The sequence below is a fragment of the Liolophura sinensis genome, chromosome 13, assembly GCF_032854445.1.
Source record: "Liolophura sinensis isolate JHLJ2023 chromosome 13, CUHK_Ljap_v2, whole genome shotgun sequence".
NCBI lineage: Eukaryota > Metazoa > Mollusca > Polyplacophora > Chitonida > Chitonidae > Liolophura > Liolophura sinensis.
The window spans coordinates 17,910,080-17,935,979 of NC_088307.1; the positions used below are offsets into that span (position 1 = coordinate 17,910,080).

The following is a 25,900-nucleotide window of genomic DNA, read 5'->3' on the forward strand; positions in this document are numbered from 1 at the left end:
GGACAACAAACAGAGCCACTCCTCTGGATACAAACAGAAGCAATCCTCAGAATACAAACAGAAGCAATCCCCAAGAAACCAACAGAGTCTTTAGGATACAAAACCGAAGCAATCCTCAGAATACCAACAGGTGCAATCCTCAGGACACAAATAGAACCACTCCTATGGATACAAACAGAAGCTATCCACAGAACACAAACAGAAGCAATCCACAGAATACAAACAGAAGCAATCCCCAAGAAACCAACAAGAGTCTTTAGGATACAAAACAGAATCAATCCTCAGGATCCGAACAGAAGCAATCTTCAGGATACTATCAGCAGCAATCCTCACAAAAAAATGGAACTAATCCTGAGGATACAATCGGAAGCATTCGTCAAAAAAAAAACAAAAAACGGAGCAATCTTCATGATTCAATCAGAAGCAATCTTCAAGATTCAATCAGAAGCAATTCTCAGAAAACAAACGGAAGCACGTGTAACCCTATAAAAACAAATGGTAGTAATCCTCTAGATACAAACAGAAGCAATCCCCAAGAAGCAAACAGAAGCAAACCCAGGAAAACAGATAGAGGTCAGCTTCAGGAAACTAACCCCAGAGCCCCTGACACAAGACTGATCTGTTCACACTGTATGGGAACTCATGTATCTTTGTAAAGACGACAAATAGTAACCTTAGAGCAACCACTCATTAAAGCTTGGAAGCTACAAATGTACATATATACCCCAAACCCATGTCTGCCTGTGCCAAAAAGCTGTCAATATAGGACATACTTTACTAATAAGAATTTCAACAGCTTTATTTAGCCTGTAATTACTGACAAAATAAGACCTGCATGTACATGATTATTCACTTGACCGAAATGTTTGTGTTGGACAATGAAGTCAGCTTGTTTCACAAAGAAGTCATGCATCACAGGTCACTGGACGCCCCTAATCTGATATTCTGTTCCACTCAATCTGTGTGTGGTACTGCTTTTACAGCGCATTTTGTACCCCTTTATTTTATATAATTAAGACGCACAAGTCAAACAAACCATGAGCATCATCACAGCATAAAAGAAGACAAATACAAAATAAGCCCAAGAGGATGATGTATGATAATTGATGTTGTGATCAATGTGCTACTGTTCTCAATAGGGTTAAACAATATTATGCCTGTAGCGAAAAGTTGCTTAAATCAATAATACATATATGCACAATGTCACATGTTACCACTAATCAACATGTATACATACACATGCCAGCTTGTATACTGAAATTTTAATAAGGCCTGGATGTGGAAATGAATCACTGCTTGGGGTTTTCTGGTTATACAGGAGTTATGAGATCAAACTCTTGCCGCTAAGAGTAAAAAAGGTTCAATTCACTCGTTAAATATGTTTGACCACTTTTGCTAACATTAATTTTAATACCAATGACCTTAGCGCTCACACATTCCAGAGAGACAGAGGACACACTTTCCCTTCGGGAACTTTCTATAGTTCACAAATGCTTGATCAGCTCCTCTACTTTCTCCATCCAGCCTGCAAAATACCTTTTCGTGAAACTTTTTTGCAGGCCCCCATGTTATAGTATATTTCGTAAAAACAACAGATGTCTAACATTTCAGACAGGTCACACGGTACAGTAGTACTTTTTTTACTAGTACTTTAAATAGTCATAAAGGAGTTTGAACTCAAAACTTCCTTACATGTATTAACAGGTAAGCATCTTAACCATTCGGCCAAGACTTGCCCCTCAATGGTCAGATCATCTGGCTGGGTAAACAAGCTTGTATCATTAATTAAGTGGCCTATTACATCCCCTTCATCATGAACCCAGCCTAATTAACTCTACTGTTATTAACAGATTTCTCACATTTCAATCCAGCATTAATGACCTATGCCCAAGGCCAAATAACATGAACAATTGGCCTGGATGGCTTCAACAAAACCTGGCAATCAATCAATGACCAGGTGACAATGCAGACTACTCCTTACTATTAACGAGGAGAATGGACAGGTGTGCAGTTACCTGAAATATGTTTCATCCTAACAGTTGGAATCTTACACCATTATGAGAATAATTAACTTGCCCCAAAACCATGCAAGCTGCCAACAATACACGTTTCAACTCATATTTCACAAGTGGTACAGAATTACCTGTGCTTTGACTGAAGGCTGCCATAAGGTTAAAGAGACCATACACATCCCTTATCATAGATTTTTGGCAAAAAATCAATCAGCGTAACCTCCAATTGAATTAATTTAGAATAGCTCAAATAATTACCTTTCACAAAATACTAGCCTAATCTATCCAGGCATTACAGTTCAAAATAGGTAATAAAATTCCTAAACTTTATAACGTGGGTCCCTTTTTAACTTTTTCAAACTTTGGAATCGTTCATAAACGCATAGATACAAGTCTTATATTTAATATATTGAAAGGCAATATTTTGAGCTATTTTACGGTAAATACATAAAATGTCATCAGCGGTACTCCCATTGTAACACCTAAATGAGCATTCCTGTACATGTACCCATCTCAGGGCAAACTTTTAGCTCATTTACCATAACCTTACTCATACGTAGATTGGAAAGTTATCCCATATCTATACTAGGAGTTCTCCTAACAGCAGCAAAAATTCACAGAAATGGGACATTTTATCATTCCACATGCACACACAATACACTAAAGCTTGCCCCCAGATGATCAAGGCCAGGTGTCCAAACTCTTTATACCTGCAGGAACTTGTAGGCTATCCCCGGTGGCAGTAATACCGAGCTGATAATTGGGGAATCTCGATCCCTTTCATGTTTCTATGTCTTTCATGGGCAACAGTTTATAAGCAAACACGATCTGCTCCTGACAACTATCTAAACAAGCTGTCAACTCGAGTACATGCGCTACTTCACAAGTTCCGCCCCTTGACAATGATTTGATGATACATTGTATCCATATCAAAGTTCTCTGGCTTTCCAAAGCAACATGAGCAAGAGTGTTTGCAAGATTAGATATAGACGACAAAGAACCACCAATATCTTAAGTTTTTTTTTTTTTTAGCTCACCTTTCTTCAATCTGGTGTCCATGACTAAAGAGAGCACGCGTGAAAAATAGATTAGGCTTCATGTCAGTCTGCTAACCTGATTATAAGGATGATTCCAAAATGCCTGGCTATTTATATATGAAAAAGTGGTCTTCATAAAATATTCACACATGATGAAGATTCACTATTTCAATAATATCACTGATTGTGTTCAATAAATAATTCAAGCGTCTGATTGTGTTCAATAAATAATTAACATCTTTGATCATGTTCAAGAAATAATATTTCATATAAATTAAATATTCAAATTAATAAATACACATGTAAGGATTAAAAATCACCTTACTCTACCCATCCAGGTAGAGTCCCATCTATAGTGGACAGTCTATCGGAGTATAGGCCTTGTATTCACTGTTACAATTTCTATCCATTCTACCTATGTATTCTTTCCTTTGTGCACTATATACATACAGAGTACAGTTTGTTTCAGAATGCTGTGCGTGGGAAGGTCTGCCAGGAACCTGGGGATGGTCGTAGGTTTCCCCCAGGCTCTGCCGTTTTCCTCCCACCATAATGCTGGCCGCCGTCATATAAGTGAAACACTCTTGAGTACAGTGTAGAACACCAATCAAATAAATCAATAAATGTTTCAGAATAAAGAGCCTTGTTCCCACCTAGCCGAATGTTATGAGTGAATTTCAAGACAGTCTTTATACGACAGTCATGAAGTTACGAAACAGGTTGCGACGTTCTTTGAATTTTTGAAAAACTTTAAAAGAATGCACATAATACGGAAATTAATAAAAAAAAACTCCTTCACAGCAACACAAAGTAACTCCAGCATTCAACTCATGTACAGCACAGTATACACGTGCAGATTTTTCTACCTAAAACACAATTAATTCAAACATAGTTCTCAAATTCTATCATTGTTCATTTCCCTATACTTCCCGATGTTATCTTTTATGTGTACTTCATCATTTGTTAGCCAATGCCAATTAAATGTGAAGTTCCGTGATATGCGCACTTTGAAATACCAGAAATCTTTCACTTCACACATAAAATATAGCCACTTCCCAGGTCAACTTTAGTTTATTATTGTTTCTTTAGATGCTGAGCTATAAAACAATATTTTCCTCTAAAGGAATGTGCAGGCGTTTTATTGGTTTAGGAAGCCACCACACCTAGCCAGGGAAAAAACACCTGACAAACGTCTACACCTATTAAAGCCCCTACTATATACATATATGTATGTATATATACATGAGTCACAGACCCTCCAGCTGATGCATCTGTGTCTACCTGTACATACATGTATGAAGCTGTATCACTCATACAGGTGTCTCACATCCACCTTTAGAACACACAACAGTTGTTCTCACCTGAACAGGTGGGCTCCGCACAGTTATTTACAGGATCATAGCTTGTAATTTACCTTTATATACAACTACAGCCTACAGCATAGCCCTACCGTATACAATGTACAGTACAACAAAAAAGTGACCACCATACCACACGCGTGTTTATAGTGGTCACTTTTTTGTTGTACTGTATATGTATTCACACATCACTGTACATGTACAGTACTGTGAACAGTGATCACTGTATATATGCACGTGCATGTGCACAAACTGTTAAAATCAGTACAGCCTTTACACAGTTCTATCACCGTTAGTATAAACCAAGGCATAGAACTATTTAAAGTCCCGACAGAGGCAAAATTGATACATGCTAAAATTATTCAAATTTTCCATAATTTCCTGAGAAATTTAGAAAAAAACTTTTATTTAGTAAAAAAAATATATATATATAAAACAAACATCCTGAAAACCTGTATCTTCTACAACACAAACAAAAGTTTATAAGCTGTTCAAATCAGAATTATTAGCACATGTAGTACACTCCCAAAGTGTACCCAACTAGAAGAATGCTGTAACTATCTTCTTACATCTTTGTCCGTCTGAAATTGGTGTTGTCTGATTGCTGTTGAACACCATAGCCTAAAGCTTTTCACGTCTACGTGGACTCGATGGTTGGAAGAAACTGAGATGGGAGTGCCAACATAATACCGCTATTTAAAAACACTTCTGACTTGAAGCTGCGGCAGTAGCTAGAGCTGGATTTTAACATGCGATCTCATTACTCAAAGGTACTCAGCTGACAGTCACAGTGAGCCAACACTTAAACAGCCTGGCCCAATCAGGACTCCAATGAATACAAGTCATACAACAATATACATGAAGTCACAGACGTCCATGTACATTTACCTAAAACGGAAACATTTCCAGTTACGTCTGCCGAGACTCTCCTCGTGGAGAATGTTGATATAGGCTGTAATTATATCAAAGTGCTTAGATATAATTGATGATCAGTTATAATTACAACTGCAGTTCCAACCCTGCATTGTTACATAATGATGTACATGTATATTGATGTTGTGAACTAGGAGCAATACATGTATTATTAAGTGATGTTAGCACTCCAGGCTATACCCTACATTATGAAGATCTCACTTGTGACTTGTATCTATTCTCTTCCATCACAATTAATTATCCTTACAAAATAAGTCATTATGAACTTTTGAACTGGTCCAAAAAGACCAAAAAAATCAAAAAAAAAAAAAAAATATTAGTTTGTACTTTGACAATACCGTTTCTCACATGATTATGCACTCAATTTCAAAACATTATTTTATTCAAAATATGGGCCAGAGATCATCATCTAAGTGAGTCATACATTGCATGAACTGACCAAAGACTGTTTCCACAAGTCTGGCATGTCTATTGTTGGAGTCTGGAATGGTTTGAATAATTAGTTGTTTTAGCTGTTTTATGTTGCGCTCCACTATATCATTTCACTTGCCAAGACAAAATAGAGCTTTTTTAATTTGGGCACCCTTTTATGGAGGCTAATTTGGGCTAAAATATTTTCAAATATAGAGAAACCTGGACTTCATGCCTCTTATACCAAATTAGTGTCAACACTAAATACAAAGTTTTTTACAGTCAGTACACAAGAATACAAATCGTTTTTTTTTTCTATTCAAACACTACAGATAAATATTTCGCAAAATATTTCCCATAAATCGAGCTTTTTAAGGTATGCTAAAATGCACCTGTAAAAGGTATCAGAAGAGCCTTATATTTGACCATATGTACAATGGTAGTCAGTCTCGCGGTTGGAGGAGCCAGAAACAAAAGATATAACTTCTATATGGCAATCAACTGGGGGATGAAACATCAACAACTAACAAGTTTGTTACTCATCATGTTGAAACAGTATATAAATCTTCTTGCATATCAAACAGTTGAAATGACCAGCATGATTAAGTCCATGTATCTTTGCATACCTTATAAGCTACCTCAATAACTTGCACGTACAACCTTAAATGCCTTCACACCCACAACAGTCCAGTTTTTTTTTTTTATAAAACCATAAGTATAACACTAGGCAATAAATGACCAAAAAAGATAAATAAATAAATAAAAATGGAAAGACTGCTTACATTTTAACAACCTTTCCTATCTAGGTCTAAGGACCTTTTAATTTATCCACCAATTTAATTAAGGCAGTTTGAATACCCAGCTAGGACAAGCATGCAAAGCTCTGTAATTAACTCTGGAAAATATTGACCAAATTCTAAGCTGCTTTTGTAGCAGCATTGCATCCCTTCCCCCATCTCCACCCCCTCCTTTCCTGTAAGTGTGCTAGCCGGAGGCTCCCACCACCAACCTGCCATCAGCAGGCATGACAACGATATTGGCAGCTCACCCACAGCGATCAATTATTCCCTCAACAAGGCTTGCGAGTGTTTCAACAAGACGTGGGGAAATATTGGCCACTGTGGAAACAGTTCTGAAAGTGATGGTTGACCAGCCATGTGGAGTTGCCGTGGAAACTGTCAGAGAGGTTGCAATATCGGTAGAACTAGGTACCATATAACAGATTGCAAGCAAATGGCAGACATATCGTGATATCATCTTGTACAAGCTGAACGATGCCAAATCCGACTAAAACTGGTTACTTTCTTTACACGTATGACTTCATGAATGGGTTACATAGAAAAGAGATTTATTTAATTGTTTATCTGATTGGTGTCAAACATGCAGCACTCAAAGATTTTTAACCCACATATAATTATCATTTTATCATTTTTATGGGTAGGTGTAGGAGGCACTGAAATGACCTTGGTAATCCAACAAAGCTCCCAACCCAACTGTATAAAACTGCACTTTTTGTTTTTGGGGGGTTTTTTTCCTCTTTTTTTTTTATTATTAATCCTCTCAATTGATGATTTAAATTGTTTATACCACATGCTTGATAATATAATAAAATGAATGTACATCTATCAGCCCTTAAGATATTAACCCACGTCCAGCCTTTTTCCCAGTTTCTTTCAGTATTACAGTATCATACATGCATTTACATGTATGTACAGTTATTCTTCAACTTATTTTAATGTTTGCAAGATGTTTATTCATGCAGATTCTGAGGACTTCACTGTTTGGAAACTGATAAAATTATACTCTTCTGACGTTGTGAATTAAGGAACTGACCAACCCAACCAATGTTGTCCACTAAACCAAACGCTGAGGAACTAGAGTAATTTACACTACATTTATGGTGAGCTATACGAATACCATTTTCAGAGCTGACCATCTGTCATCTAATGCCTGCCACCTGTCATGAATATAACAGCTTAGTGTTCAAAGTCTTGATAAATGCTCGTTTACACTGCAAAATGTGACAAATATGGCTGGCTGCCTGTGGAGAATATCTCTGACTCTGATTTACAGAAAATAAATTTCAAATTTTAAAAACAATAGTGCATGATAAGTACATGTACATTGTAAATATACAAGGGAAAGAAACTACGACAATAGGCATTTGGACAACCAAGTTTCATAATTTCAAAGTGAAAATATATTTGTTTCTAATCTGGTTCCAGATGAATAGAAACATTGTGTGACAGCAACAGCATGCATCTGTAATTGCTGGTGGTTTTAAATATCACAGATAAGCCATAAAATTTCTTTCATATGATAATACTGATACTATATTATATAATACCGAAATTCTTTAACATTTCAATTTTCCCATGAAGGCCACTTAGGTAAATGCAACCTCCACAAGGAAATGTCATGTCCTTGATAACATGTAGATGTATTTCAAAGATAATGATAGAGGTTCAGTGACTGTGATCTGTCATACTTTGAACAGTAATGAAGAAAAGGTAAGGCATATCGGGTACAACACACTTTAGTACGAATTCTTTTGGCAATGACCGTCAGAGGGAGTAGTGTTGAATATATAAATCTTACTTACAAATGCTGTCACATCACCGATTGGTGTATTTATTTCTAGCATTTCAAATATAGGGCCTACATGTACCTGTCAAACTTTGGACAAGAATGAAACACACTGTTTGTCATCATCATGAGTGGTTTACACTAGTATTTTCTGGCTTGGATACGTATATGTAAGCCAAATTAGTCCTTGTGGTGATTATCTGTAAAACGTTTTCTGTAGCTCTCCAGAAATCCCATGGACTCGATCCTGATAATGATTATACCCTATGCTAACCACAGCCACGGGAAATTCGGCAGCTGACGTTTTCCACACGCGATTTTAAGACAAGATATTTCCAGATTTCCAGAAAAATTTTGATACTTACGTTCATGTCTTGATAGTGTGTAGTATCCTGGCAGCGACAGCAGAATAACTGCTATAACAAGTCGCCAAGACATGGTTCTTTTGCCCCCGAATTCTGTCCGTACCTTCCACTGTTCACGGCGACATCTTGCTGCTGACAATCCATATAATAGTCTCGCTATTTCTCGCGACACGCAAAACGTTACGAGACCATAATAAACAATATGGCGGCCGTGGCAGACGAGGTCATCTTTGAGGTGAGAAACTTTTTAACTGTACATTTCAGTACTTTTGGCCGACTTAAAGCCTTATTTTATGATTGACACGAATGGAGGACAGAAAGCAGAGTCTAATTATGATACGGTATTGACAAGTTAATCATGGAATATAGGGACAGTGGTGATTTTTCTTAACACGTCAACAGGTCGCTGTTCAGCTTTGCCCGGTGTTGAGATGGGTTGGGTTCAATCCGGGAGAGGACAATTAAAAAGTTATAATTTATCGTAATTTTGTTCTCCCTTATCCCATAAGTTATCATATATTGTGGAACGAATGTAAAAATTATATGACAGTTAGAACTTTGGCCTAAGTTAGCGATTCAATGGTCAAACTGACCGATTTGTTCGGGTCATTAGATCAGTCTATTTTCGGTCTGAAAACTAGGTCACGAATCCGTTATTACATTGAATGAAGGTGCAGGAAATGAAAAAGAACTTCTGTATATGACGCAGTACACGTTTTGTGTTTTTTAAAATATATTTTATGTTTCTGTTGTATATGTCACTGCCAGCCTGTTATTTGCTGTCACTGCCCGATGGTTATAAAACTTTAATCAATCAGTGCCTGAAAATAATGGACTTACAAATTTACACTCAGGCAGTATTATTTCCCATCATATACACATGTAGATCTCTCTAATTTGATTTACCTCATTGATGTTATTCTTAATTCCTAACTGGTAACTTGTTCGAGCTAATATTATAATTTTAAAATTCTTAACCTAATATACATAAGTAAATTGAAAAATGAAACTTAATATTTTAATATATATCCACATATGCAAGCAGTAAATGTCTGCTAGCGCCAGCTTGTCCATTGCTGTCCCCTCCCCCAACCCCCACACTTTTATCTGTCCCACTGACTCAAATCTCTACCCCACACCCACCCATCTTGTAAGGCTTTACCCCCTGCTATACCCTTTGGCTTAATCACATCACCATTGTCTACACATGGGTTATGTAAATATGATTCTTTGTCATTTACACAAATGAAATTCCCAAGTTGATCCAAATAAGCATTAAATAGTTTTTGATACAACCTCTGCTAGCCTTTTGTCCCAGAAATGCTTTTAGCAGCCACCTGGCTGGGTTGTGTGCCGTTACAGGGAACAGATTGTATGGTCAGGCAATCCAAAGTCTCTGACTACTAATAACATAGTTCAGAAGTTGGGGAGGGGGGTAATAAATTCTTGAATGAAGTAAAATGTTTTATCTAATGCTATGGTATGGACAGTTGAATTAATTCAGCTCATTTAATCCTAGAAATGAAAATTTTGTAAACCAGGGTTCCAAATAACCTACTAAATGTATGTTGCTGGCCAGTAGGACAAGTTTCCTATGAGATCTAGTAGTCTTTCTTACTTCTAAATATTGGTTGGCCCTTCAGTTCAATAAAGGAAACCATACCATAACTATTATACCATTTACTTTCATGTAAATGTACAGCAACTAATAGAGGACATTTTTCCTAAGATGATTTTTTCTTTGTAATGTACATGTAGGTACATCACTCATAACTGAATTAAATGTTGATGACTGAAGGGTCGGTCGCATCAGTTCATGCTCAACTGTGCTGGTCACAAGGTAAATTCCACTTGGCTCTCACTCATGCTTTTGCAACATATTTTAACCCTTTCTCCGATTAAACTGGGATAGTAAGCGACATGGAACAGCTGTTTAATCTTTGGCCTTTCACATGGTTTATATTTAGCATACTTGGTTAATAAAACTAGAATTGTATTTAATTACAAAGTGTGAGCTAATACATTAAGCCAGACTTACCCTGCAGGTAATCCAGAATGTTTCTGGATTGTTAGGATAATCATGGTTTAGTTTATCTTCTTACTACACTGTAGTTGTGGGGATGCCCATTTCAGAATTGCTTCAGTGCACATTTTAACTTAACATGTCCAACTAACTAGAATACATGACGTAATACTCACAGCTCAGTTTAATGAAAGAAAGAAGAAAAAAAAATCTCTCAGCATTGAAATATATCTTGCCATTTTTTTGGAAAGCGGTAAAATATTTTAATTCTGTCTAATATGTATATAAAAATATGAATCTTATGCTTTTAATTTTTTATGTGAAGAATTCAATCTGTGTTTTCATGTTTCAAGTTTTTCTATTTTGACTACATTTTAAACATTACATGTCACTAAATCATATGAAGTCAAGTCTTTACCAGTGTAAATACTTTCAGGGCCTGTCCCATGTATATTGGTAAACATAACTTTGACCATAATTTCCAGCCTTACAAACTTCCATGACCTATCTTTATGTATTATCCATTATGAATCTTTCAATCTAAAATTGTGTTAAAACCACTTTATTGTTAAAGTTTTGCACACATGTCTGCATGTTGTCTTAATACTACAAATGCCACTCACCTCCCCAGTCCCCCACACATCGGGGGACAGGTGGATGTTCAGTCAGCTTAACAGGCTGCGTTCAATCTCTTTCTGCCTTATTCTGTAATCCCCTCCCTGCTAGGAAATGCTCTTAAGTGCCACCCATAAATGTAAACATGTAATCCCCTCCCTGCTGGGAAGTGTTCTGAAGAGCCACCCATAAGTGTAAATATGTAAGATTTGCTTTTGGAATGTGTTGCTGTATTTAGTTGGTTTAGTTTAGCTAAAAGCTTAACCTCGCATTTAATTGCAACATAAATCTAATAAACCATCAAGTTATCCCCCTTCTGGAATTGACTCTTAAAAATGAGACTAGAAAAAAAAACATAACTTATTATTAGGGTCAGCATCTGCCTGCTTTTAAGCAAATGTGCCTGAATATCATGTCTGTTGTCACATAAGCTGAACTTTCTACAATCCTCGTGAGGTCAACATACATGGGTGGACTTGGTTTCAGTTTCGATTTGATGCTTACAAAACCATATTTAGTGCTGTAAGTAGTTGACAATGCTGGTAAGGTCTGTTGTTCTGCCTAACCTTTATGGAAGACCGGTTGTCTTTCACTAGCATGGTCATTTGGTGTGTATGTCAGGTTTACTCAATCCATTCAAAACTGACTGCCATTTATATAAGTGAAAAAAGTAAGCATGGCGTTGAACCACATGTAATAAATTTCTGATCAACATTAATCACCAGACATGTTAAGCATGTTGTTTCATACATATGATTTGTCTGGCTTTCAGTGCCCACTGCTGAAACTGAGGGGGACTCGAAAGAAAGCCATGAAGTTTGGAGGTTCTAACTCATGGCAACCCAAATACTTCTTGCTGAGGAAACAAGGGAACATCCCCTACCTGGAGTATCACAACAAGAAACCCAAGAACAAAAATGCAATTCCTAGAGGTAAGCCAGTTTTTCACAAATCTTAGCAATTGCAGGTTAGCCACTGGCTGTAAATTTGAAAGATTATCAGTTACCTCGTTGCTTGGCGAAGTGCATCATGTCAGAAATTCATCTCTCATTTTCACAAAATGCATGCATGTGAAAAAGTTTTTCTTCATTATTTTTCTGGTAATTAATGTTTCCTAATGGTGGTGCATCATTTCCTTATTAAAGTTATCTATACAACTTATGAACAACTGGAACAACTGTGTTATATTTCATGTGATATGTTGACTTTGTGTGATGTGTTTTGTGTGTTTTGGTGTGTAGACTTTATAATGTGACGTGTTAACTTTACCTGTTAACTTTATGTTTGTCTCTGATGGTTCTGTATTCGATGACTTTGTGTAATGCCTGGTGTGATGTCATTGGACTTATGTCATGTCTGGCGTGACTTGTTGACTTTATGCAAAGTCTCATAATTTTATGTTTTGTCTCTCTTGTAATAAGCTGACTGTGTTCGATAACTTTCTGTTTATGTTTCATGTCATGTGTTGACTTTGTATTTATGTCTCGCATAATGTTGGACTTTGTATTTATGTCTCACATAACGTTGGACTTTGTATTTATGTCTCACATAATGTTGGACTTTGTATTTATGTCTCATATAATGTTGGATATCGTGTTTATTTCTCATATCATGTTGACTTAGTATTTATGTCTCATATAATGTTGGATTTTGTATTTATTTCTCTTGTGTTGTATTTTAGGAAAAATACCTTTACGCCCCTCGTTCCGCGTGGAGAAAAGCATGAATGCCAAGAACCGGGCGTATGTGTTTGAGGTTATAACGCCAGCCAGACATCTCTGTCTCTCAGCAGATGAACAAAAAATCATGGATTTGTTTGTCTTCTACTTACAGAGTCAAGTCAGACTTTCTGGTGATGTTATTGGTAAGGTTATGCACATGTATCGATGTAGGAGCTTAAGAATTAACATCTGACTATAACAATACAGAATAAGAGCAGAATAGCCCTGTTGAGAAATTTTCTGTGAAATAAATTTGTTCCGTATGCCACATACTTATCACTACAGCCGCTTTCTGAAGCCACGCTATTTTGGACTCACATCAGTGGCAGCAACTTTGATGCCAGTCAACCATTGTAAAGTGGAACCTCATTAGACTGTGAAGCATGCATATCTATGAAGGAAAGTTTGCAACAACACAAATCTTTAAAGAACGAATATGGTGAGGTAAATTAAGGAAGATAATGTTGGACATCACTAACTTGATTAAATTTAGATGACTTAACCCAGATGGGCTGTAAATGACTGTGAATCTTAAGCCCTTTACTGAAAATGTCTTATAATGCCAAGACAAGGGTGAAAATTCAATAAAATAAAATGCCTCTTTTATTACCTACAGAAATAGCAATGTGGACACTTCTTATTGTCCCTTTTTTTGACAGTTTGTAGCAGTTCTTCATTTTCATATTCGTTTTTGGCAGATGATTATTTCATTGTGGAACCAGAAAACTCCGAAGCTCACAGAAGAATAGGATCTCGTGGTACTTGTTGTATATTCCATATTGCCCCATGGGGGTAACTCTGGCACTTCAGGTACTTATCCCTGTCTAGTTCTCTCCCCTTAAGACTATTAAGGGGAGAGTTAATGTTTCTGTTAAACATTGTTTTCATTATTATTCCATTTATGTCATGATGTGTTTCCTCACTGCAAAGTAAGCATAATACTGTTGTATGAAGAAGACACCAGATAAGACACCTTACTCGGTCCTAGTAAATTACCCCTGGTGAATTTATATTGGATCCTATTGTTAAGCTGAGCACCATGGAATGAAGTATATCAAGATAGCAAACGTTTTGTGACTCAACCTTATTTCATTGGCGAACACACACCTCAGACTTGCAGTTTAGAAACTAAGTGGTGTTGCATGATATTTAAATTTCTAACACATGGGTGCATTTTACAGGGATGCAGAAAAAGGGGAGATAATCACTCAACCACACCACAACCAAACAGTTATTCATTTGTTAGCTTTTCTTCTGTCCGCCTCCCCATTGATTCCGCAGAAAACATTCATTAACAAAGGTTTTTGAAAGTGGCCCTTAAATAAGGCAACAGGCACATGGTGTATTTCACCTAAAGTTTGGCCTGTAACGTTGCACTTTCAGCAGCACATTGAGAGCTTAAAATGATGTTTTTTGATGCCAACACATATGTTTTCCTGGTAAGAAAGTAATCAGGTTTCACAAAAAAGTCTTACGTGACTCTATAAGGTGAATGAATTAGTCAGAATTAAGCAGAGTGTTTCCCTTGAATAATGCCAAACTTTAGGTGAAATGCAGCTATATAAAACATGACGGCTTCGTTGTAAATAAAATTAGTTTTTTGCATGTAGGTATTTATGTAGCTTCCTTGTAGAAGCCCTGTACCGGCCACGATGCCACAGGTGGTGGAGCTTTGGCTTCGGAGGTGGTAGATCCAGGGTCAATCCTGGGTCACACCTAAGACTTCAAAAGAGGAAAATTGTAGCTTCCTCGCTTGGCGTTCAGCGTTAGTGAGAAGTGCAATGACTGGTTGACCCGTATCAGTATAATGGCCCGGGTGGGGTGACTTACTAATAATGACTGCGACGTCAACCAGTCATTGCACTTCTCATTAACGCTGAACGCCAAGCGAGGAAGCTACAATTTCCTCTTTTGAAGTCTTAGGTGTGACCCAGGATTGACCCTGGATCTACCACCTCCGAAGCCAAAGCTCCCCCACCTGTGGCATCGTGGCCGGTACAGGGCTTCTACAAGGAAGCGACATAAATACCTACATGCAAAAAACTGATTTTATTTACAACAAAGCCGTCATGTTTTTATATAGCTGCATTTCACCTAAAGTTTGGCATTATTCAAGGGAAACACTCTGCTTAATTCAGCGTATGTGATGCAAAGCAGCACTAGATAAAAAGGCGTGGGAAATCCGTCCTTCAACATGAAGGCACATTACACTATAAGGACTCCTTCATCGTCATATGACTCAAAAATTATTAAGTGCGACGTTAAACCCCAAGCACTCACTCAGTCAGTGGCACTACAACCCTTAGACAACAATATTTACAAAAACGCTGAATTCAGACCATTAATAATCGGTGACATTCTCTTCCAGAATTCTCGAGCTGTGCTAGCACAGTGGCCGCTCAAGTGCATACGGTGTTACGAGAGTAATTCTAATGGACAGTTTATCCTGGAGGCAGGTCGGATTGCCCCGATGGGGGATGGGGTTTATGTGTTCAACACCAGGCCAGGAGAAGACAATGCCATGTATGATCTGCTGGACAAGTACGTGCTAGCAGCGACAGCGGCTCTCAAGGTTTGTGCAGGAACTAGCTTTTGCTTAAATCATTATTAAGACGATTATAAGTGACCATAAAATGTACTCTGGATAGTGACGACACCCCCCCCCCACCCCTCCACAAAAAAAAACATGAAAAAATAATTTTACACGTGGAACTGCTAATCTGTTATGATGATAAATAAAGTGTATCAAATATTGGGTTGATGACATAACAGATTGTGAAACTGAAGTTATGAATTGAGACTGAACTGAGATTAAATAAGAAATATTTAATATATGAGGGAAAAATTATTTTTTGCAATGTGTTGTTACATTCAGTTATTGGCCTGTGTTTTCATGGTCAATCAATATTTCTATCAGTCAGTCAGTCATTTAAGCAGTAATCATTCTGTCAATCAGCACATGTCAGTTAATCATTCCATCAATTTGTTGGCCAATCAGTCCACTAATCAGTCAGTCAGTTAGTCTATGGATCAGTCAGTCAACCTCTGTATCAATCAGTCTGTCAGTATTTAGTCCTGTCTGTCAGTGTATTAGTCAATCTGTCAGTGCATCAGTTAGTCTGTCAGTTTATCATTTAATCTGTGTATCAATCAATCTGTAAGTGTATCAATCAATCTGTCAGTGTATCAACGAATCTCTCAGTATCTTAATCAATCTGTGAGTGCATCAGTCAATCTGTGAGTTATCAATCAATCTGTCAGTGTACCAATCAATAGTCTGTCAGTCAATCTGTCAGTGTATCAGTCAATCTGTCAGTGTATCAGTCAATCTGTCAGTGTCTCAATCAATCTGTCAGTGTACCAACCAATAGTCTGTCAGTCAATCTGTCAGTGCATCAGTCAATCTGTCAGTGTCTCAATCAATCTGTCAGTGTATCAGTCAATCTGTCAGTGTATCAGTCAATCTCTCAGTGTCTCAATCAATCTGTCAATGCATCAGTCAATCTGTCAGTGTATCAGTCAATCTCTCAGTGTACCAATCAATCTGTCAGTGTACCAACCAATAGTCTGTCAGTCAATCTGTGAGTGCATCAGTCAATCTCTCAGTGTCTCAATCAATCTGTCAATGTATCAGTCAATCTCTCAGTGTATCAGTCAGTCTCTCAGTGTCTCAATCAATCTGTCAGTGTACCAACCAATAGTCTGTCAGTCAATCTGTCAGTGCATCAGTCAATCTCTCAGTGTCTCAATCAATCTGTCAGTGTATCAGTCAATCTGTCAGTGTATCAGTCAATCTCTCAGTGTCTCAATCAATCTGTCGGTGTATCAGTCAATCTGTCAGTGTGTCAGTCAATCTGTGAGTTATCAATCAATCTGCCAGTGTACCAATCAATAGTCTGTCAATCAATCTGTGAGTGTATCAGTCAATCTGTGAGTGCATCAGTCAATCTGTGAGTTATCAATCAATCTGTCAGTGTACCAATCAATAGTCTGTCAGTCAATCTGTCAGTGTATCAGTCAATCTGTCAGTGTCTCAATCAATCTGTGAGTGTATCAGTCAATCTGTGAGTGCATCAGTCAATCTGTGAGTTATCAATCAATCTGTCAGTGTACCAATCAATCTGTCAGTGTATCAGTCAATCTCTCAGTGTATCAATCAATCTGTCAGTGTACCAATCAATAGTCTGTCAGTCAATCTGTCAATGTATCAATCAATCTGTCAGTGTACCAATCAATAGTCTGTCAGTCAATCTGTCAGTGCATCAGTCAATCTGTCAGTGTATCAATCAATCTGCCAGTGTATCAGTCAATCTGTCAGTGTATCAATCAATCTGTCAGTGTACCTATCAGTAGTCTGTCAATCAGTCTGTCAGTGTATCAGTCAGTCTGTCAGTGTATCAGTCAATCTGTCAATTTATCAGTCAATCTGTCAGTGTATAAATTAGTCTGTCATCCTGTCAGTCAGTCGATCAGTCAGTAAATCAGTCCAGCAGTCAGTTTGTCCATCAGTAAATTAATCTCTCGTTCCTTTACCTAGGGTCGCCATCCAAACAACCAGGAGCAGTTTCATGACCTACAGCTAGAACGAGATCGCCTGAATGCCTTGACAACAGTATCCACAGATACGTCACAGTGTACAGAGTTGTCACAGGCTACGCTGCAAAACTACAACCACAGGGCTGAAGGTAAGCAGCTCAGCCTAATATTAGTTGTGTTGCGGATATGCCTAAGATTATACTTTCATGATGCATGTACCTGTAAACCTTAGGCTATAAATGCATTTTATTATGGTTCAGTTTTCCGAAGTCATTAGTGACAAAGTTTTGATGATCGTTTTATTGTTTGCCAAGGATAGAGATCTCTTGTCTTGTCTTTTTGCCGTTATGAACAAATTTGTACTAATAAATCAGCTAACTTCAGATTTTACAGAAGACAGCCTTGGTCAGGAAACTGTACCACACCTGGTCACTAGAGCTCCCCCTGGTGGAAATGACACAGAATCATTAGGGTGAGATAACTCATCAGACTTTTAGGTTAATAATGTAGACAAGAATTTAGTGAAATTTGCCATGTGAATGTAAATGTATATCCCGTTGAAACTCTACAGCTTTTCATCATTGGAAATTCATTTGTGGTGACTGCTATTTGTGGCCGTTGACCTCATTTCCTCATTTTTTTTTTATTACTGATTGTGAAGTTCAAATTAGTCCTGGGGTCAAAACTCATGTTCGCTCCTTGTTCAGTTGTACATGAGGGATCTGCCAGCAACCAGTGGGTGGTTGTGGAACTCCCCAGGCTCTGCCCAGTTTCTGTCCACCATTATGCAGCCATCATGTAAATGAAGTACTCTTGAGTACATCGTAAAACTTGCCGTAAATCAAATAAATAAATATGATTAGTCCATATAAGCTTGCGTGATAAATGGATAAAACCATGAATGGAGAGATTCTAGGGCTCCCTTTGAGTCACAGATGCTAACTTTAATTTGAGGGAGAGGGTGGTTTTATGTATTTTTGTTGTTTGCTTGTTTTTCTGTTGAACCAAAAGTATTGTTCGTTTCTCTAGGTACCTACATCCTATAACCAGTAGGGCTGCTCCGCAATCTTTACAGTTGACCAATGAAATGTTTTTACAACCACGATCAGCCGACCCAAACTGTAATGTTTTAGCAGCAAGGCCACCCGTTCCTGCACCCTTCAAATCGCAAGCGGCGAAGTCTGCTAGTGAGGAAAAAGCTGCATTGGGTATCAGCGACATGGACAGTGTTGATGGATACTTTGATATGCGACAGTCGACAGAGAACTTAAACAGCACCTTGAGCCGTTCAATTAGTGTGACACCAATGTCACCTAGCAACAAAGATTGGTTCCCGCCTCCCTCCTTTGGAGAAGCGACCCAAGTGAGTGGCGGGAGCTACGCAGGCATTAAGGTCAACTCTGTTTTTGGGTCACCTCCAAGGTCTGTTCAGCAATTTGGGCCAGTTTTGCCAAAAGAGGATCAGTCTTATCTAAACCCAAGAGCATCGGAGGTAGACGATGACAGTCTTGTCAGTGAGAAGAAGAGCAAGCCTCCTTTGGCGCCTCGTGCAAAGAATAAAGATGGTGCAACAACATCACCACATCCTCGCTACAGGATGATGCGTTTGAAGTCGCGGAGCTGTGAGGACATGAGTGACTTCCACACAACCATATACATGAACAGAGCTGATGTCAACAACGAGAACAATGAAAATGATGGCAAGACCACCCCTGAACCATTTAATGACCTTGACCCTTTTGAGAACAAGCAGTACGCCACAGAACCTCGTGCAGGACGAAGATTTGTGAAGAAAGAGCGCACAAACACTAGCTTGTACGACCCGTCCACTCTGCCAGCAAGTCAGTTGCCACAGTATTACAATCACAACAACAATACAAAGCAGCCATATCTGGGTAGGTCTGTGTCTAACCCAAACTTTTTTGACCTGGAGAGTAAAGACATTATTACTAAACGAGATAAATCCCTCAAATCAACCAGCCTAGGAAAATCTCCTACTCGATCACTGGCCAGTCTTTTGCCTGGTGCGCTGAAGAGGCATTTGAGTCGGGAAAACAATGCTTCAGGCGACGGGAATGAGAGTTTGTTGGAAGGAGAGCGCCCAAGAAGTCGGTCCAATAGCTTGCGTCTTCGCTCCAACAGCGTGACGAAAAGCTCTTCTGATTTACCATCAGCATCAAACTTTGTGCGAAATTTTCGCAGATCAAGTTTTGGGTCTAAGGACAGCATATCTGCCAGCATAAAAGGGATAACGATGTCAGAAAAGTCTCGATCTTTCAGAAAACACAAGTCTGTGGATTCTAACCTGAATAGACAGACCAGTGAGTTGAGCGACTCTGTGTCGCCAACATCAGCATCGTCGCCACCTCAGTCAAGGTCCCCAGGTGCAACATCACCGACACCGATAAAGGAATCAGTTTCTCCCACAACACCATCAAGGCCAATTGCAACAGTGTCAAAACCAAATGTAAAACCAAGAGTACAAGGGCTTAGTTCAAGGTCACCTAATCTTGATTCAAGCTCTCCGGGTGTGGGTTCAAGTTCATCAGGTGAAAGTTCAAGGTCAAGAGGTATTAGTTCAAGGTCACCTGGTGCCTCTCCAAAGTCACACAGTACCTTGTCAAGCTCAAAGGGGATGCCATCTAGATCACGCGGACTGCCATGGCAGTCAGAGTACGCAAATGGTCACATGTCACCACAGGAATATGACTCTCGCAGTCTGCCAGTCAGAAGGAAGAACTTCTCCGTCATGGCAGGACGGCGACTACCCAGTCTTCCAGATGAGAAGAAAACAGAAACGGCATGTTAAGAGTTTGTGGGGCGAAATGTGCTGAAATCTGGTGTAGGCTTAGTTTTTGTGTTGTGTTATTAGTATGACTTCCACGAAAGCTTTATGAATATTTGTGCTATCACATGATTGATAGCCCAGCATAAGGAACAAAGCCTTGTGAATTATTTCCTATTATTACGTTGTGAATGAAGGCTTACAGTTCAATGTCATTTTACTTATGGAAACCACTGTGCACAGTGAATGACGAATGTTTTGTGATATCACCTATGTTTTTTTCATGGAATTTTCCCCCAGCTAATCACCCTGCTGTTCTAAGTGAGTGAGAAGTGACGTGAAATTTTATTTGATTAACGGTAAATCACATCACTTCCTATAGTTTTTTTCTGTACTGATCAGTTCCTCTCAGGCTATACGTGGGAAGGCCTGCCAGCAACTTGCAAATGGTCGTTGGTTTACACTGGGCTCTGCCTGGTTTCCTCCCGCCGTAATGCTAGTTGCCGTCATATAAGTGAAATATTCTTGAGTACGGCGTAAAACACCAATCAGATAAATAAATAAATAAACATACTGATCAACCAGTAAATGAGTTAGCACATGTATAGGAGGGCAGGTAGCTGATGAAAATTCAGTACATACAGCTTGCAAATCTATCAAATGATGTGAAGTTCTGGGCAAATAACCACCATGGGGACATAACACTTGCAGTATTGAGGCCACTTTCATGTAATTGTTTGATGCCTATATGCATAAAAAACAGGGACGTCCTTTCTATGTTCGTTAAAGGCACTTTAAGTCTTTAAAGGCAAAGAACACACTAGCTAGAAATATATGTCATATAGAAGACCATTAAACACTGTCCACAAGATTAATTTGATTCAGTTTTTAATTTTCTTTTTTTTTTCAACCAAGAAAAATGCATTTGAAACTATGGACTCTATGGTGGCCTTTTCTGACCACATTAGGACTATGTCACATTAGGTTTTTGCCACATAGCACTCATAAACTGCAAGATTTCATCATACAAAATGCATATACATACAGATCTATGAATGCATTCACCCTGTGGACTCTGAAATGACTCACTGGGTCACTCCAGACGATCATAGAATTTGATGGTTTAAAACTGTTTTGTTCTGTGGGAAAAATTCTTGAAAAATAAATTGAACTATTTTCCTGGACAGCTGTTAAAGGTCTTTCATCTGACATACATGTATAATTCATTTTAGTGTTTTCTTGACCTTTAATCGTGTTGATTTGAATGTCTTAAAACAGTTGTTTTTAGCTGTGACAAGCAGTTCTTTAATCCACTCTTTGTGTCTGTCCATTGGTTTGCTTGTCCTTCTATCGGTGGGTAAAATGTTGGACATGTTTTCATTTAGCATGAGTCATTCACTTGACAATGGGGCCTAAGGGCAAAACAACTTACATGTCTCACTTATTGCAAATTTAAATTTGTTTTCTAGTACATGTACACCTTCAACAGTCTTGTTCTAATCACATGTTCCATTATTTGATCACAAAAACTATTTACTTGGTAAATGTCTGTGAACTCTGTAGCTGTTACCACCGTTGTAAATGTAAGAAATGACATTTCGTAAATAATTCATCATGCATTTGGTATTTTTGAAAAGAAACAATTTTTTATTGTCTTCCAAAATCACCTTTTTGTTTTGTTGCTATAAATCTTGTGCCATTTATTGAAGCCTTTTGTCACCTGGTTCCTACAATCAGTGTGTTCACATTGGTGCACAAAAATAGTGTTTTGTTTTATAATGCTCTCTGTTTTGAGAAGAATATTTTTTTTTTGGTTTCCAGAATCACACATTTGCTATAAATTTTTGTCCAACTGTTGTAGCCAGTTGTTACCTGTTTCTAACACTCGCTGTCTTCACATCCGTGCTTAAAAATAGTATTATATTTGCAACATGATTGTTGATGTTTACTTCAGGCTTCCGAAGTTATTTGTAATTATGGTTGAAGCAATTCAAAAGTATTATGTACAAACGTAAGCCATTGTTTAAAAGCTTTAGATGCAAAGTGTGGTATTAAACATACAGTCTCTGAAATCTAGATTGCAGAATTGTATGAGGTTAAATTTTCTCATGTTTTGCCATGCTTCGTAGCGGTGGCTGTTCAGGAGAATTGTTTGCATATATGATCAGGGTAAAAATTTGGATTTCACTGTGCAGGTGTCCTGTGTGTGTAGCATATTGAATATAATTAAGGACCTTCTTTACGGCACTAATTTTATTTCTGTTGGATAACTAAAAACAGGTAATAGGATTACATAACGGTCAGACACGTCAGAAGAAAGAAATCCATTTCTGTTTGTCTGAAATTGTGGTGCTTTTAAGTATCATTTGTGAGTTTTACCATATGTAGGGCCATATATGTACATGAATACATGTATGTCTAGTTGCTTTCTTAGCTAATTTGAACTGTGGAATCATTAAGTGTTTGTTTTTTTCCAAAATTAAGAGTTTATGCAGTAGGTATTCAAGATGTACACGATAGTCAAGGACATCCTTGGTGAGACAACAGCGCCTTTGACCTGATAAAAACTTTACATATATACGATCACGTGGCTTCCAAAAGTTTCATTGTTATATTGTTTTGTTGTTAAGCAACACTTCCTATTGAAAAGTACCCTTAGTCATGAACAAATTGTCTTTGCGCATACCAATCTGTCAATATGGTGCCAGGGCCCTCACAAGCCAAGGGAACTAATGGCTTTTGCCTGCTCATAGCCAGTGAGGTGACAAATCCAAATCCAGTTCTTGCCAGTTTGAGGGTGACATCATGGGAGGAGGTTTTGAAAGGCGGTGGTTTACTCTGGTATTCTCTTCCCGTAGGTCAGACAACCGTCAAATATCAAGTGAACATTATTGAAAATGGCATTAATAAATAAACATGTTCAAGAAATAAATGAATATTCATGTTGCACCCCTATTCAGAGTGAAAGTGAGAGACAGAAATGGTATGTGAGAATGACTTTAACATTGTAAATAAATTGTGTGTGGATCGGTATTTCAGATTTTGGTTTTTTAAGCATGAGCAGTTTTGTAAAAGCGTGAGTAGATTTTTAAAAGCATTATTGTAAAATTGCATTTGTTTGTGAATATATAGGATTCAAATTAGTTGAATTCTAAACTATTTTGAATAGGTAAGTGTGTTACAGCAATATTAGATTTTAAATTATTTTTTAAATTTGCATATTGTGAGAGCATAGATGAAATATTAGTAGTAAAACTAACGTCAGACAATTATTTTTAATCAGTAAAGGCAACCATAAGATAATGTTTGATTTTCAATGGAGATTATTTTAAGTTCATTTTGCTCTTTCATATACATCACTGTTCAAATGTGTTTTGGTTCTATATAAAATTTTTGTATGATTTTAGTTTTTAAGCTTTGTTTTGGTGCTCTATAGTTTTAGTGGTTGGAATGTAGACAAATATATGCTTGATGTTCTTAGTTTTGGTTTCTAAGAAATACTTTTGAAGTAATGTATTGTAATACAATGTAATGTTATGAAATACATACACAATGTAGTGTAATGTAATACATGGTGGTGTGATGTAGTACAGTGTAATGTATTGGGATATCTTTTTTTTTTCGCTCTTATTGCTTCAGGTCCAAGGCCAAACACTAATGCAGTACACATAGCTTGTTATTCTTTTACCTTACAACAGTGCCAAGCAGAGTAATGTCCCTTTGTTGGAACTCGTCCTGCGCTGTAGTGTATTTAGATGCTTGTCAGTTGGATGTTTTGGCTTTCAGAGAGCCTTTAGTCCTACACGTATGTCCCTTCACCTTGAAACGGTGAACAGATATCAGAGCATTAACAACTTATCACTGTCTCATCCTTAGTCCCCTTATTAAAAGGACTAGCATTGTAACCTGTCCTTAACCCAGTCACTTCACACTTGGGGAGATGACCTCATTCTGGCCATATGACACCCCAGAGTATTTGACTGACATCAGCACATATTGACAAGATCCTGCCTGGATAATAACCATCATCTTGATCAGTTTTGATGCCATTTAGATTTGATATAAGATCTGGCACCATGGTGGTACCATTCTCTGCCAGTTTTCCAGTAGACGTTTTTGGTGTCAAGTTAACAACCATAGTTATCTAAAAGTTAATGTTCATGTCAGAATGGATATGTGATATTGTTCTGGAAAAAAAAAAACATTGGAAAATAATAAAGGCTTGAATAACATCCTTTACAGCTTGAATCTGAACTCTGTTAGGTAGGAAAAGATCCTCTGTTGTAATGCCAAGAACCTTGTCTTGAGTGATGCATGTAGATACCCTGGTCACACTGTGTGACATATGTAAGTGCTATTTTTGTTCCCCATCCAATTTATTATGCCAATACAATTGGGTATATACATTTTGATAAGGTTTTTCTGTGTTTTGCCAATAAATTGTGCATTGTTGAATGAGGTGGTACTTAGCATTTTGTTTACACCATGTCATTTCTTCAGTCCTTTTATGTGTAAAAATGCAAGCTATTACATTTAATTTTAGATAAAACTACAAGCCTTCAAGGGCTTAAAAATTGTAAACAGAGGAGAAACTGAGCTCAAGATGTAAACAGGAGAAACTGAGCTCAAGGTGTAAACAGTGGAGAAACTGTTCTCACAAAGTGTACACAGTTGTGAAACAGCTAAAGATGTAAACATAAATGGAATGGAGCCTACGGAATGTAAACACATGTGAAATTGACATCAAGATGTAATCAGAGATGAAACTGAGCTCACAAAAGGTGAAGAGTAGTGAAACAGGTCAAGATCTAAACAGGAGCGGAACTGAGCTCACAAAATGTAAACAGTTGTGAAGTAGAGCTTAAGGTGTAAACAGTAGTGATATCAGACTCACAAAATTTACCTAAATTTACAGTATCTAAATATGTAAAGTAGCCAATTGACAAAATGCAGTATTATGTTTTGTATAGTGAGACAGAGGAAGGCGTAAGTTTTGAAGTGTTTTTGTCCCCTGTTATGTATGCTGTACAGCCATCCAGCATTTTTGTACGTCATCCTTCAAATTTAGTACAGGTTCGACCATTGTCTACCTGAATACCGGTTCCTCGTTAAATACTGGTGGTGATGTATGATAGTTTTTATAGATCACATTCATGTACATTATAATAAGCTGACTGATTGTCGTCTGATTGTCATTGTGCTTTCCATGCATTTATATATCATTTAATTGTACTGTTAAACTCTACGAGTTTTTCTTTTTGCTATATTTTGTGGCTACGGTACCATTTGCTATATACAGTAAAACTGCTTCCATGCAGTCTAGTGTAATAGCCTATAGCATTATTGAGGTGGTTTTACAGACTGTTCAGAACGGCAGATCATATTTTAATAAAATTAACAATTATCATTTTATATATGTGGTACTTTGTATACATTTACAATCATTTCTTCATGCTTTTTAGAAGTTTTAAATGTTAACCTTTATGCTTTCAATCTTGAAAGTTTGCAATTCGAATGA

The 25,900-nt window shown here is 37.6% G+C and overlaps 2 protein-coding genes across 2 annotated transcripts in view; one reads left to right on the forward strand and one right to left on the reverse strand.

Moving 5' to 3' along the window:
• The window catches only part of LOC135480333 (neural proliferation differentiation and control protein 1-like), a 34,135-nt gene extending 25,316 nt beyond the window's left edge, over positions 1-8,819 (reverse strand). Inside the window, exon 1 of the mRNA XM_064760156.1 lies at positions 8,703-8,819. Within this exon, the coding sequence (XP_064616226.1) occupies positions 8,703-8,775 (73 nt within the window). The 5' untranslated portion in view covers positions 8,776-8,819. The remainder of the gene's footprint in view (positions 1-8,702) is intronic.
• A 104-nt stretch (positions 8,820-8,923) lies between these two features.
• LOC135480937 (uncharacterized) lies at positions 8,924-21,057 on the forward strand. The gene is made up of 9 exons (XM_064760868.1): positions 8,924-8,937; positions 12,113-12,272; positions 13,022-13,204; positions 13,760-13,853; positions 14,996-15,056; positions 15,430-15,633; positions 17,599-17,746; positions 17,982-18,069; positions 18,627-21,057. The coding sequence occupies exons 2-9, from the start codon at positions 12,152-12,154 to the stop codon at positions 20,404-20,406; spliced, it is 2,679 nt and encodes an 892-aa protein (XP_064616938.1). The 5' UTR covers positions 8,924-8,937; positions 12,113-12,151; the 3' UTR covers positions 20,407-21,057.
• The last annotated feature ends 4,843 nt before the right edge of the window (positions 21,058-25,900 follow it).

Coding starts and splice junctions, on each gene's coding strand:
- LOC135480937 (XM_064760868.1), top strand. CDS start 12,152: ATGAAGTTTGGAGGTTCTAACTCATGGCAACCCAAATACTTCTTGCTG. Junction 12,273..13,021: donor CAAAAATGCAATTCCTAGAG/GTAAGCCAGTTT, acceptor GTTGTATTTTAG/GAAAAATACCTTTACGCCCC. Junction 17,747..17,981: donor CTACAACCACAGGGCTGAAG/GTAAGCAGCTCA, acceptor AGCTAACTTCAG/ATTTTACAGAAGACAGCCTT.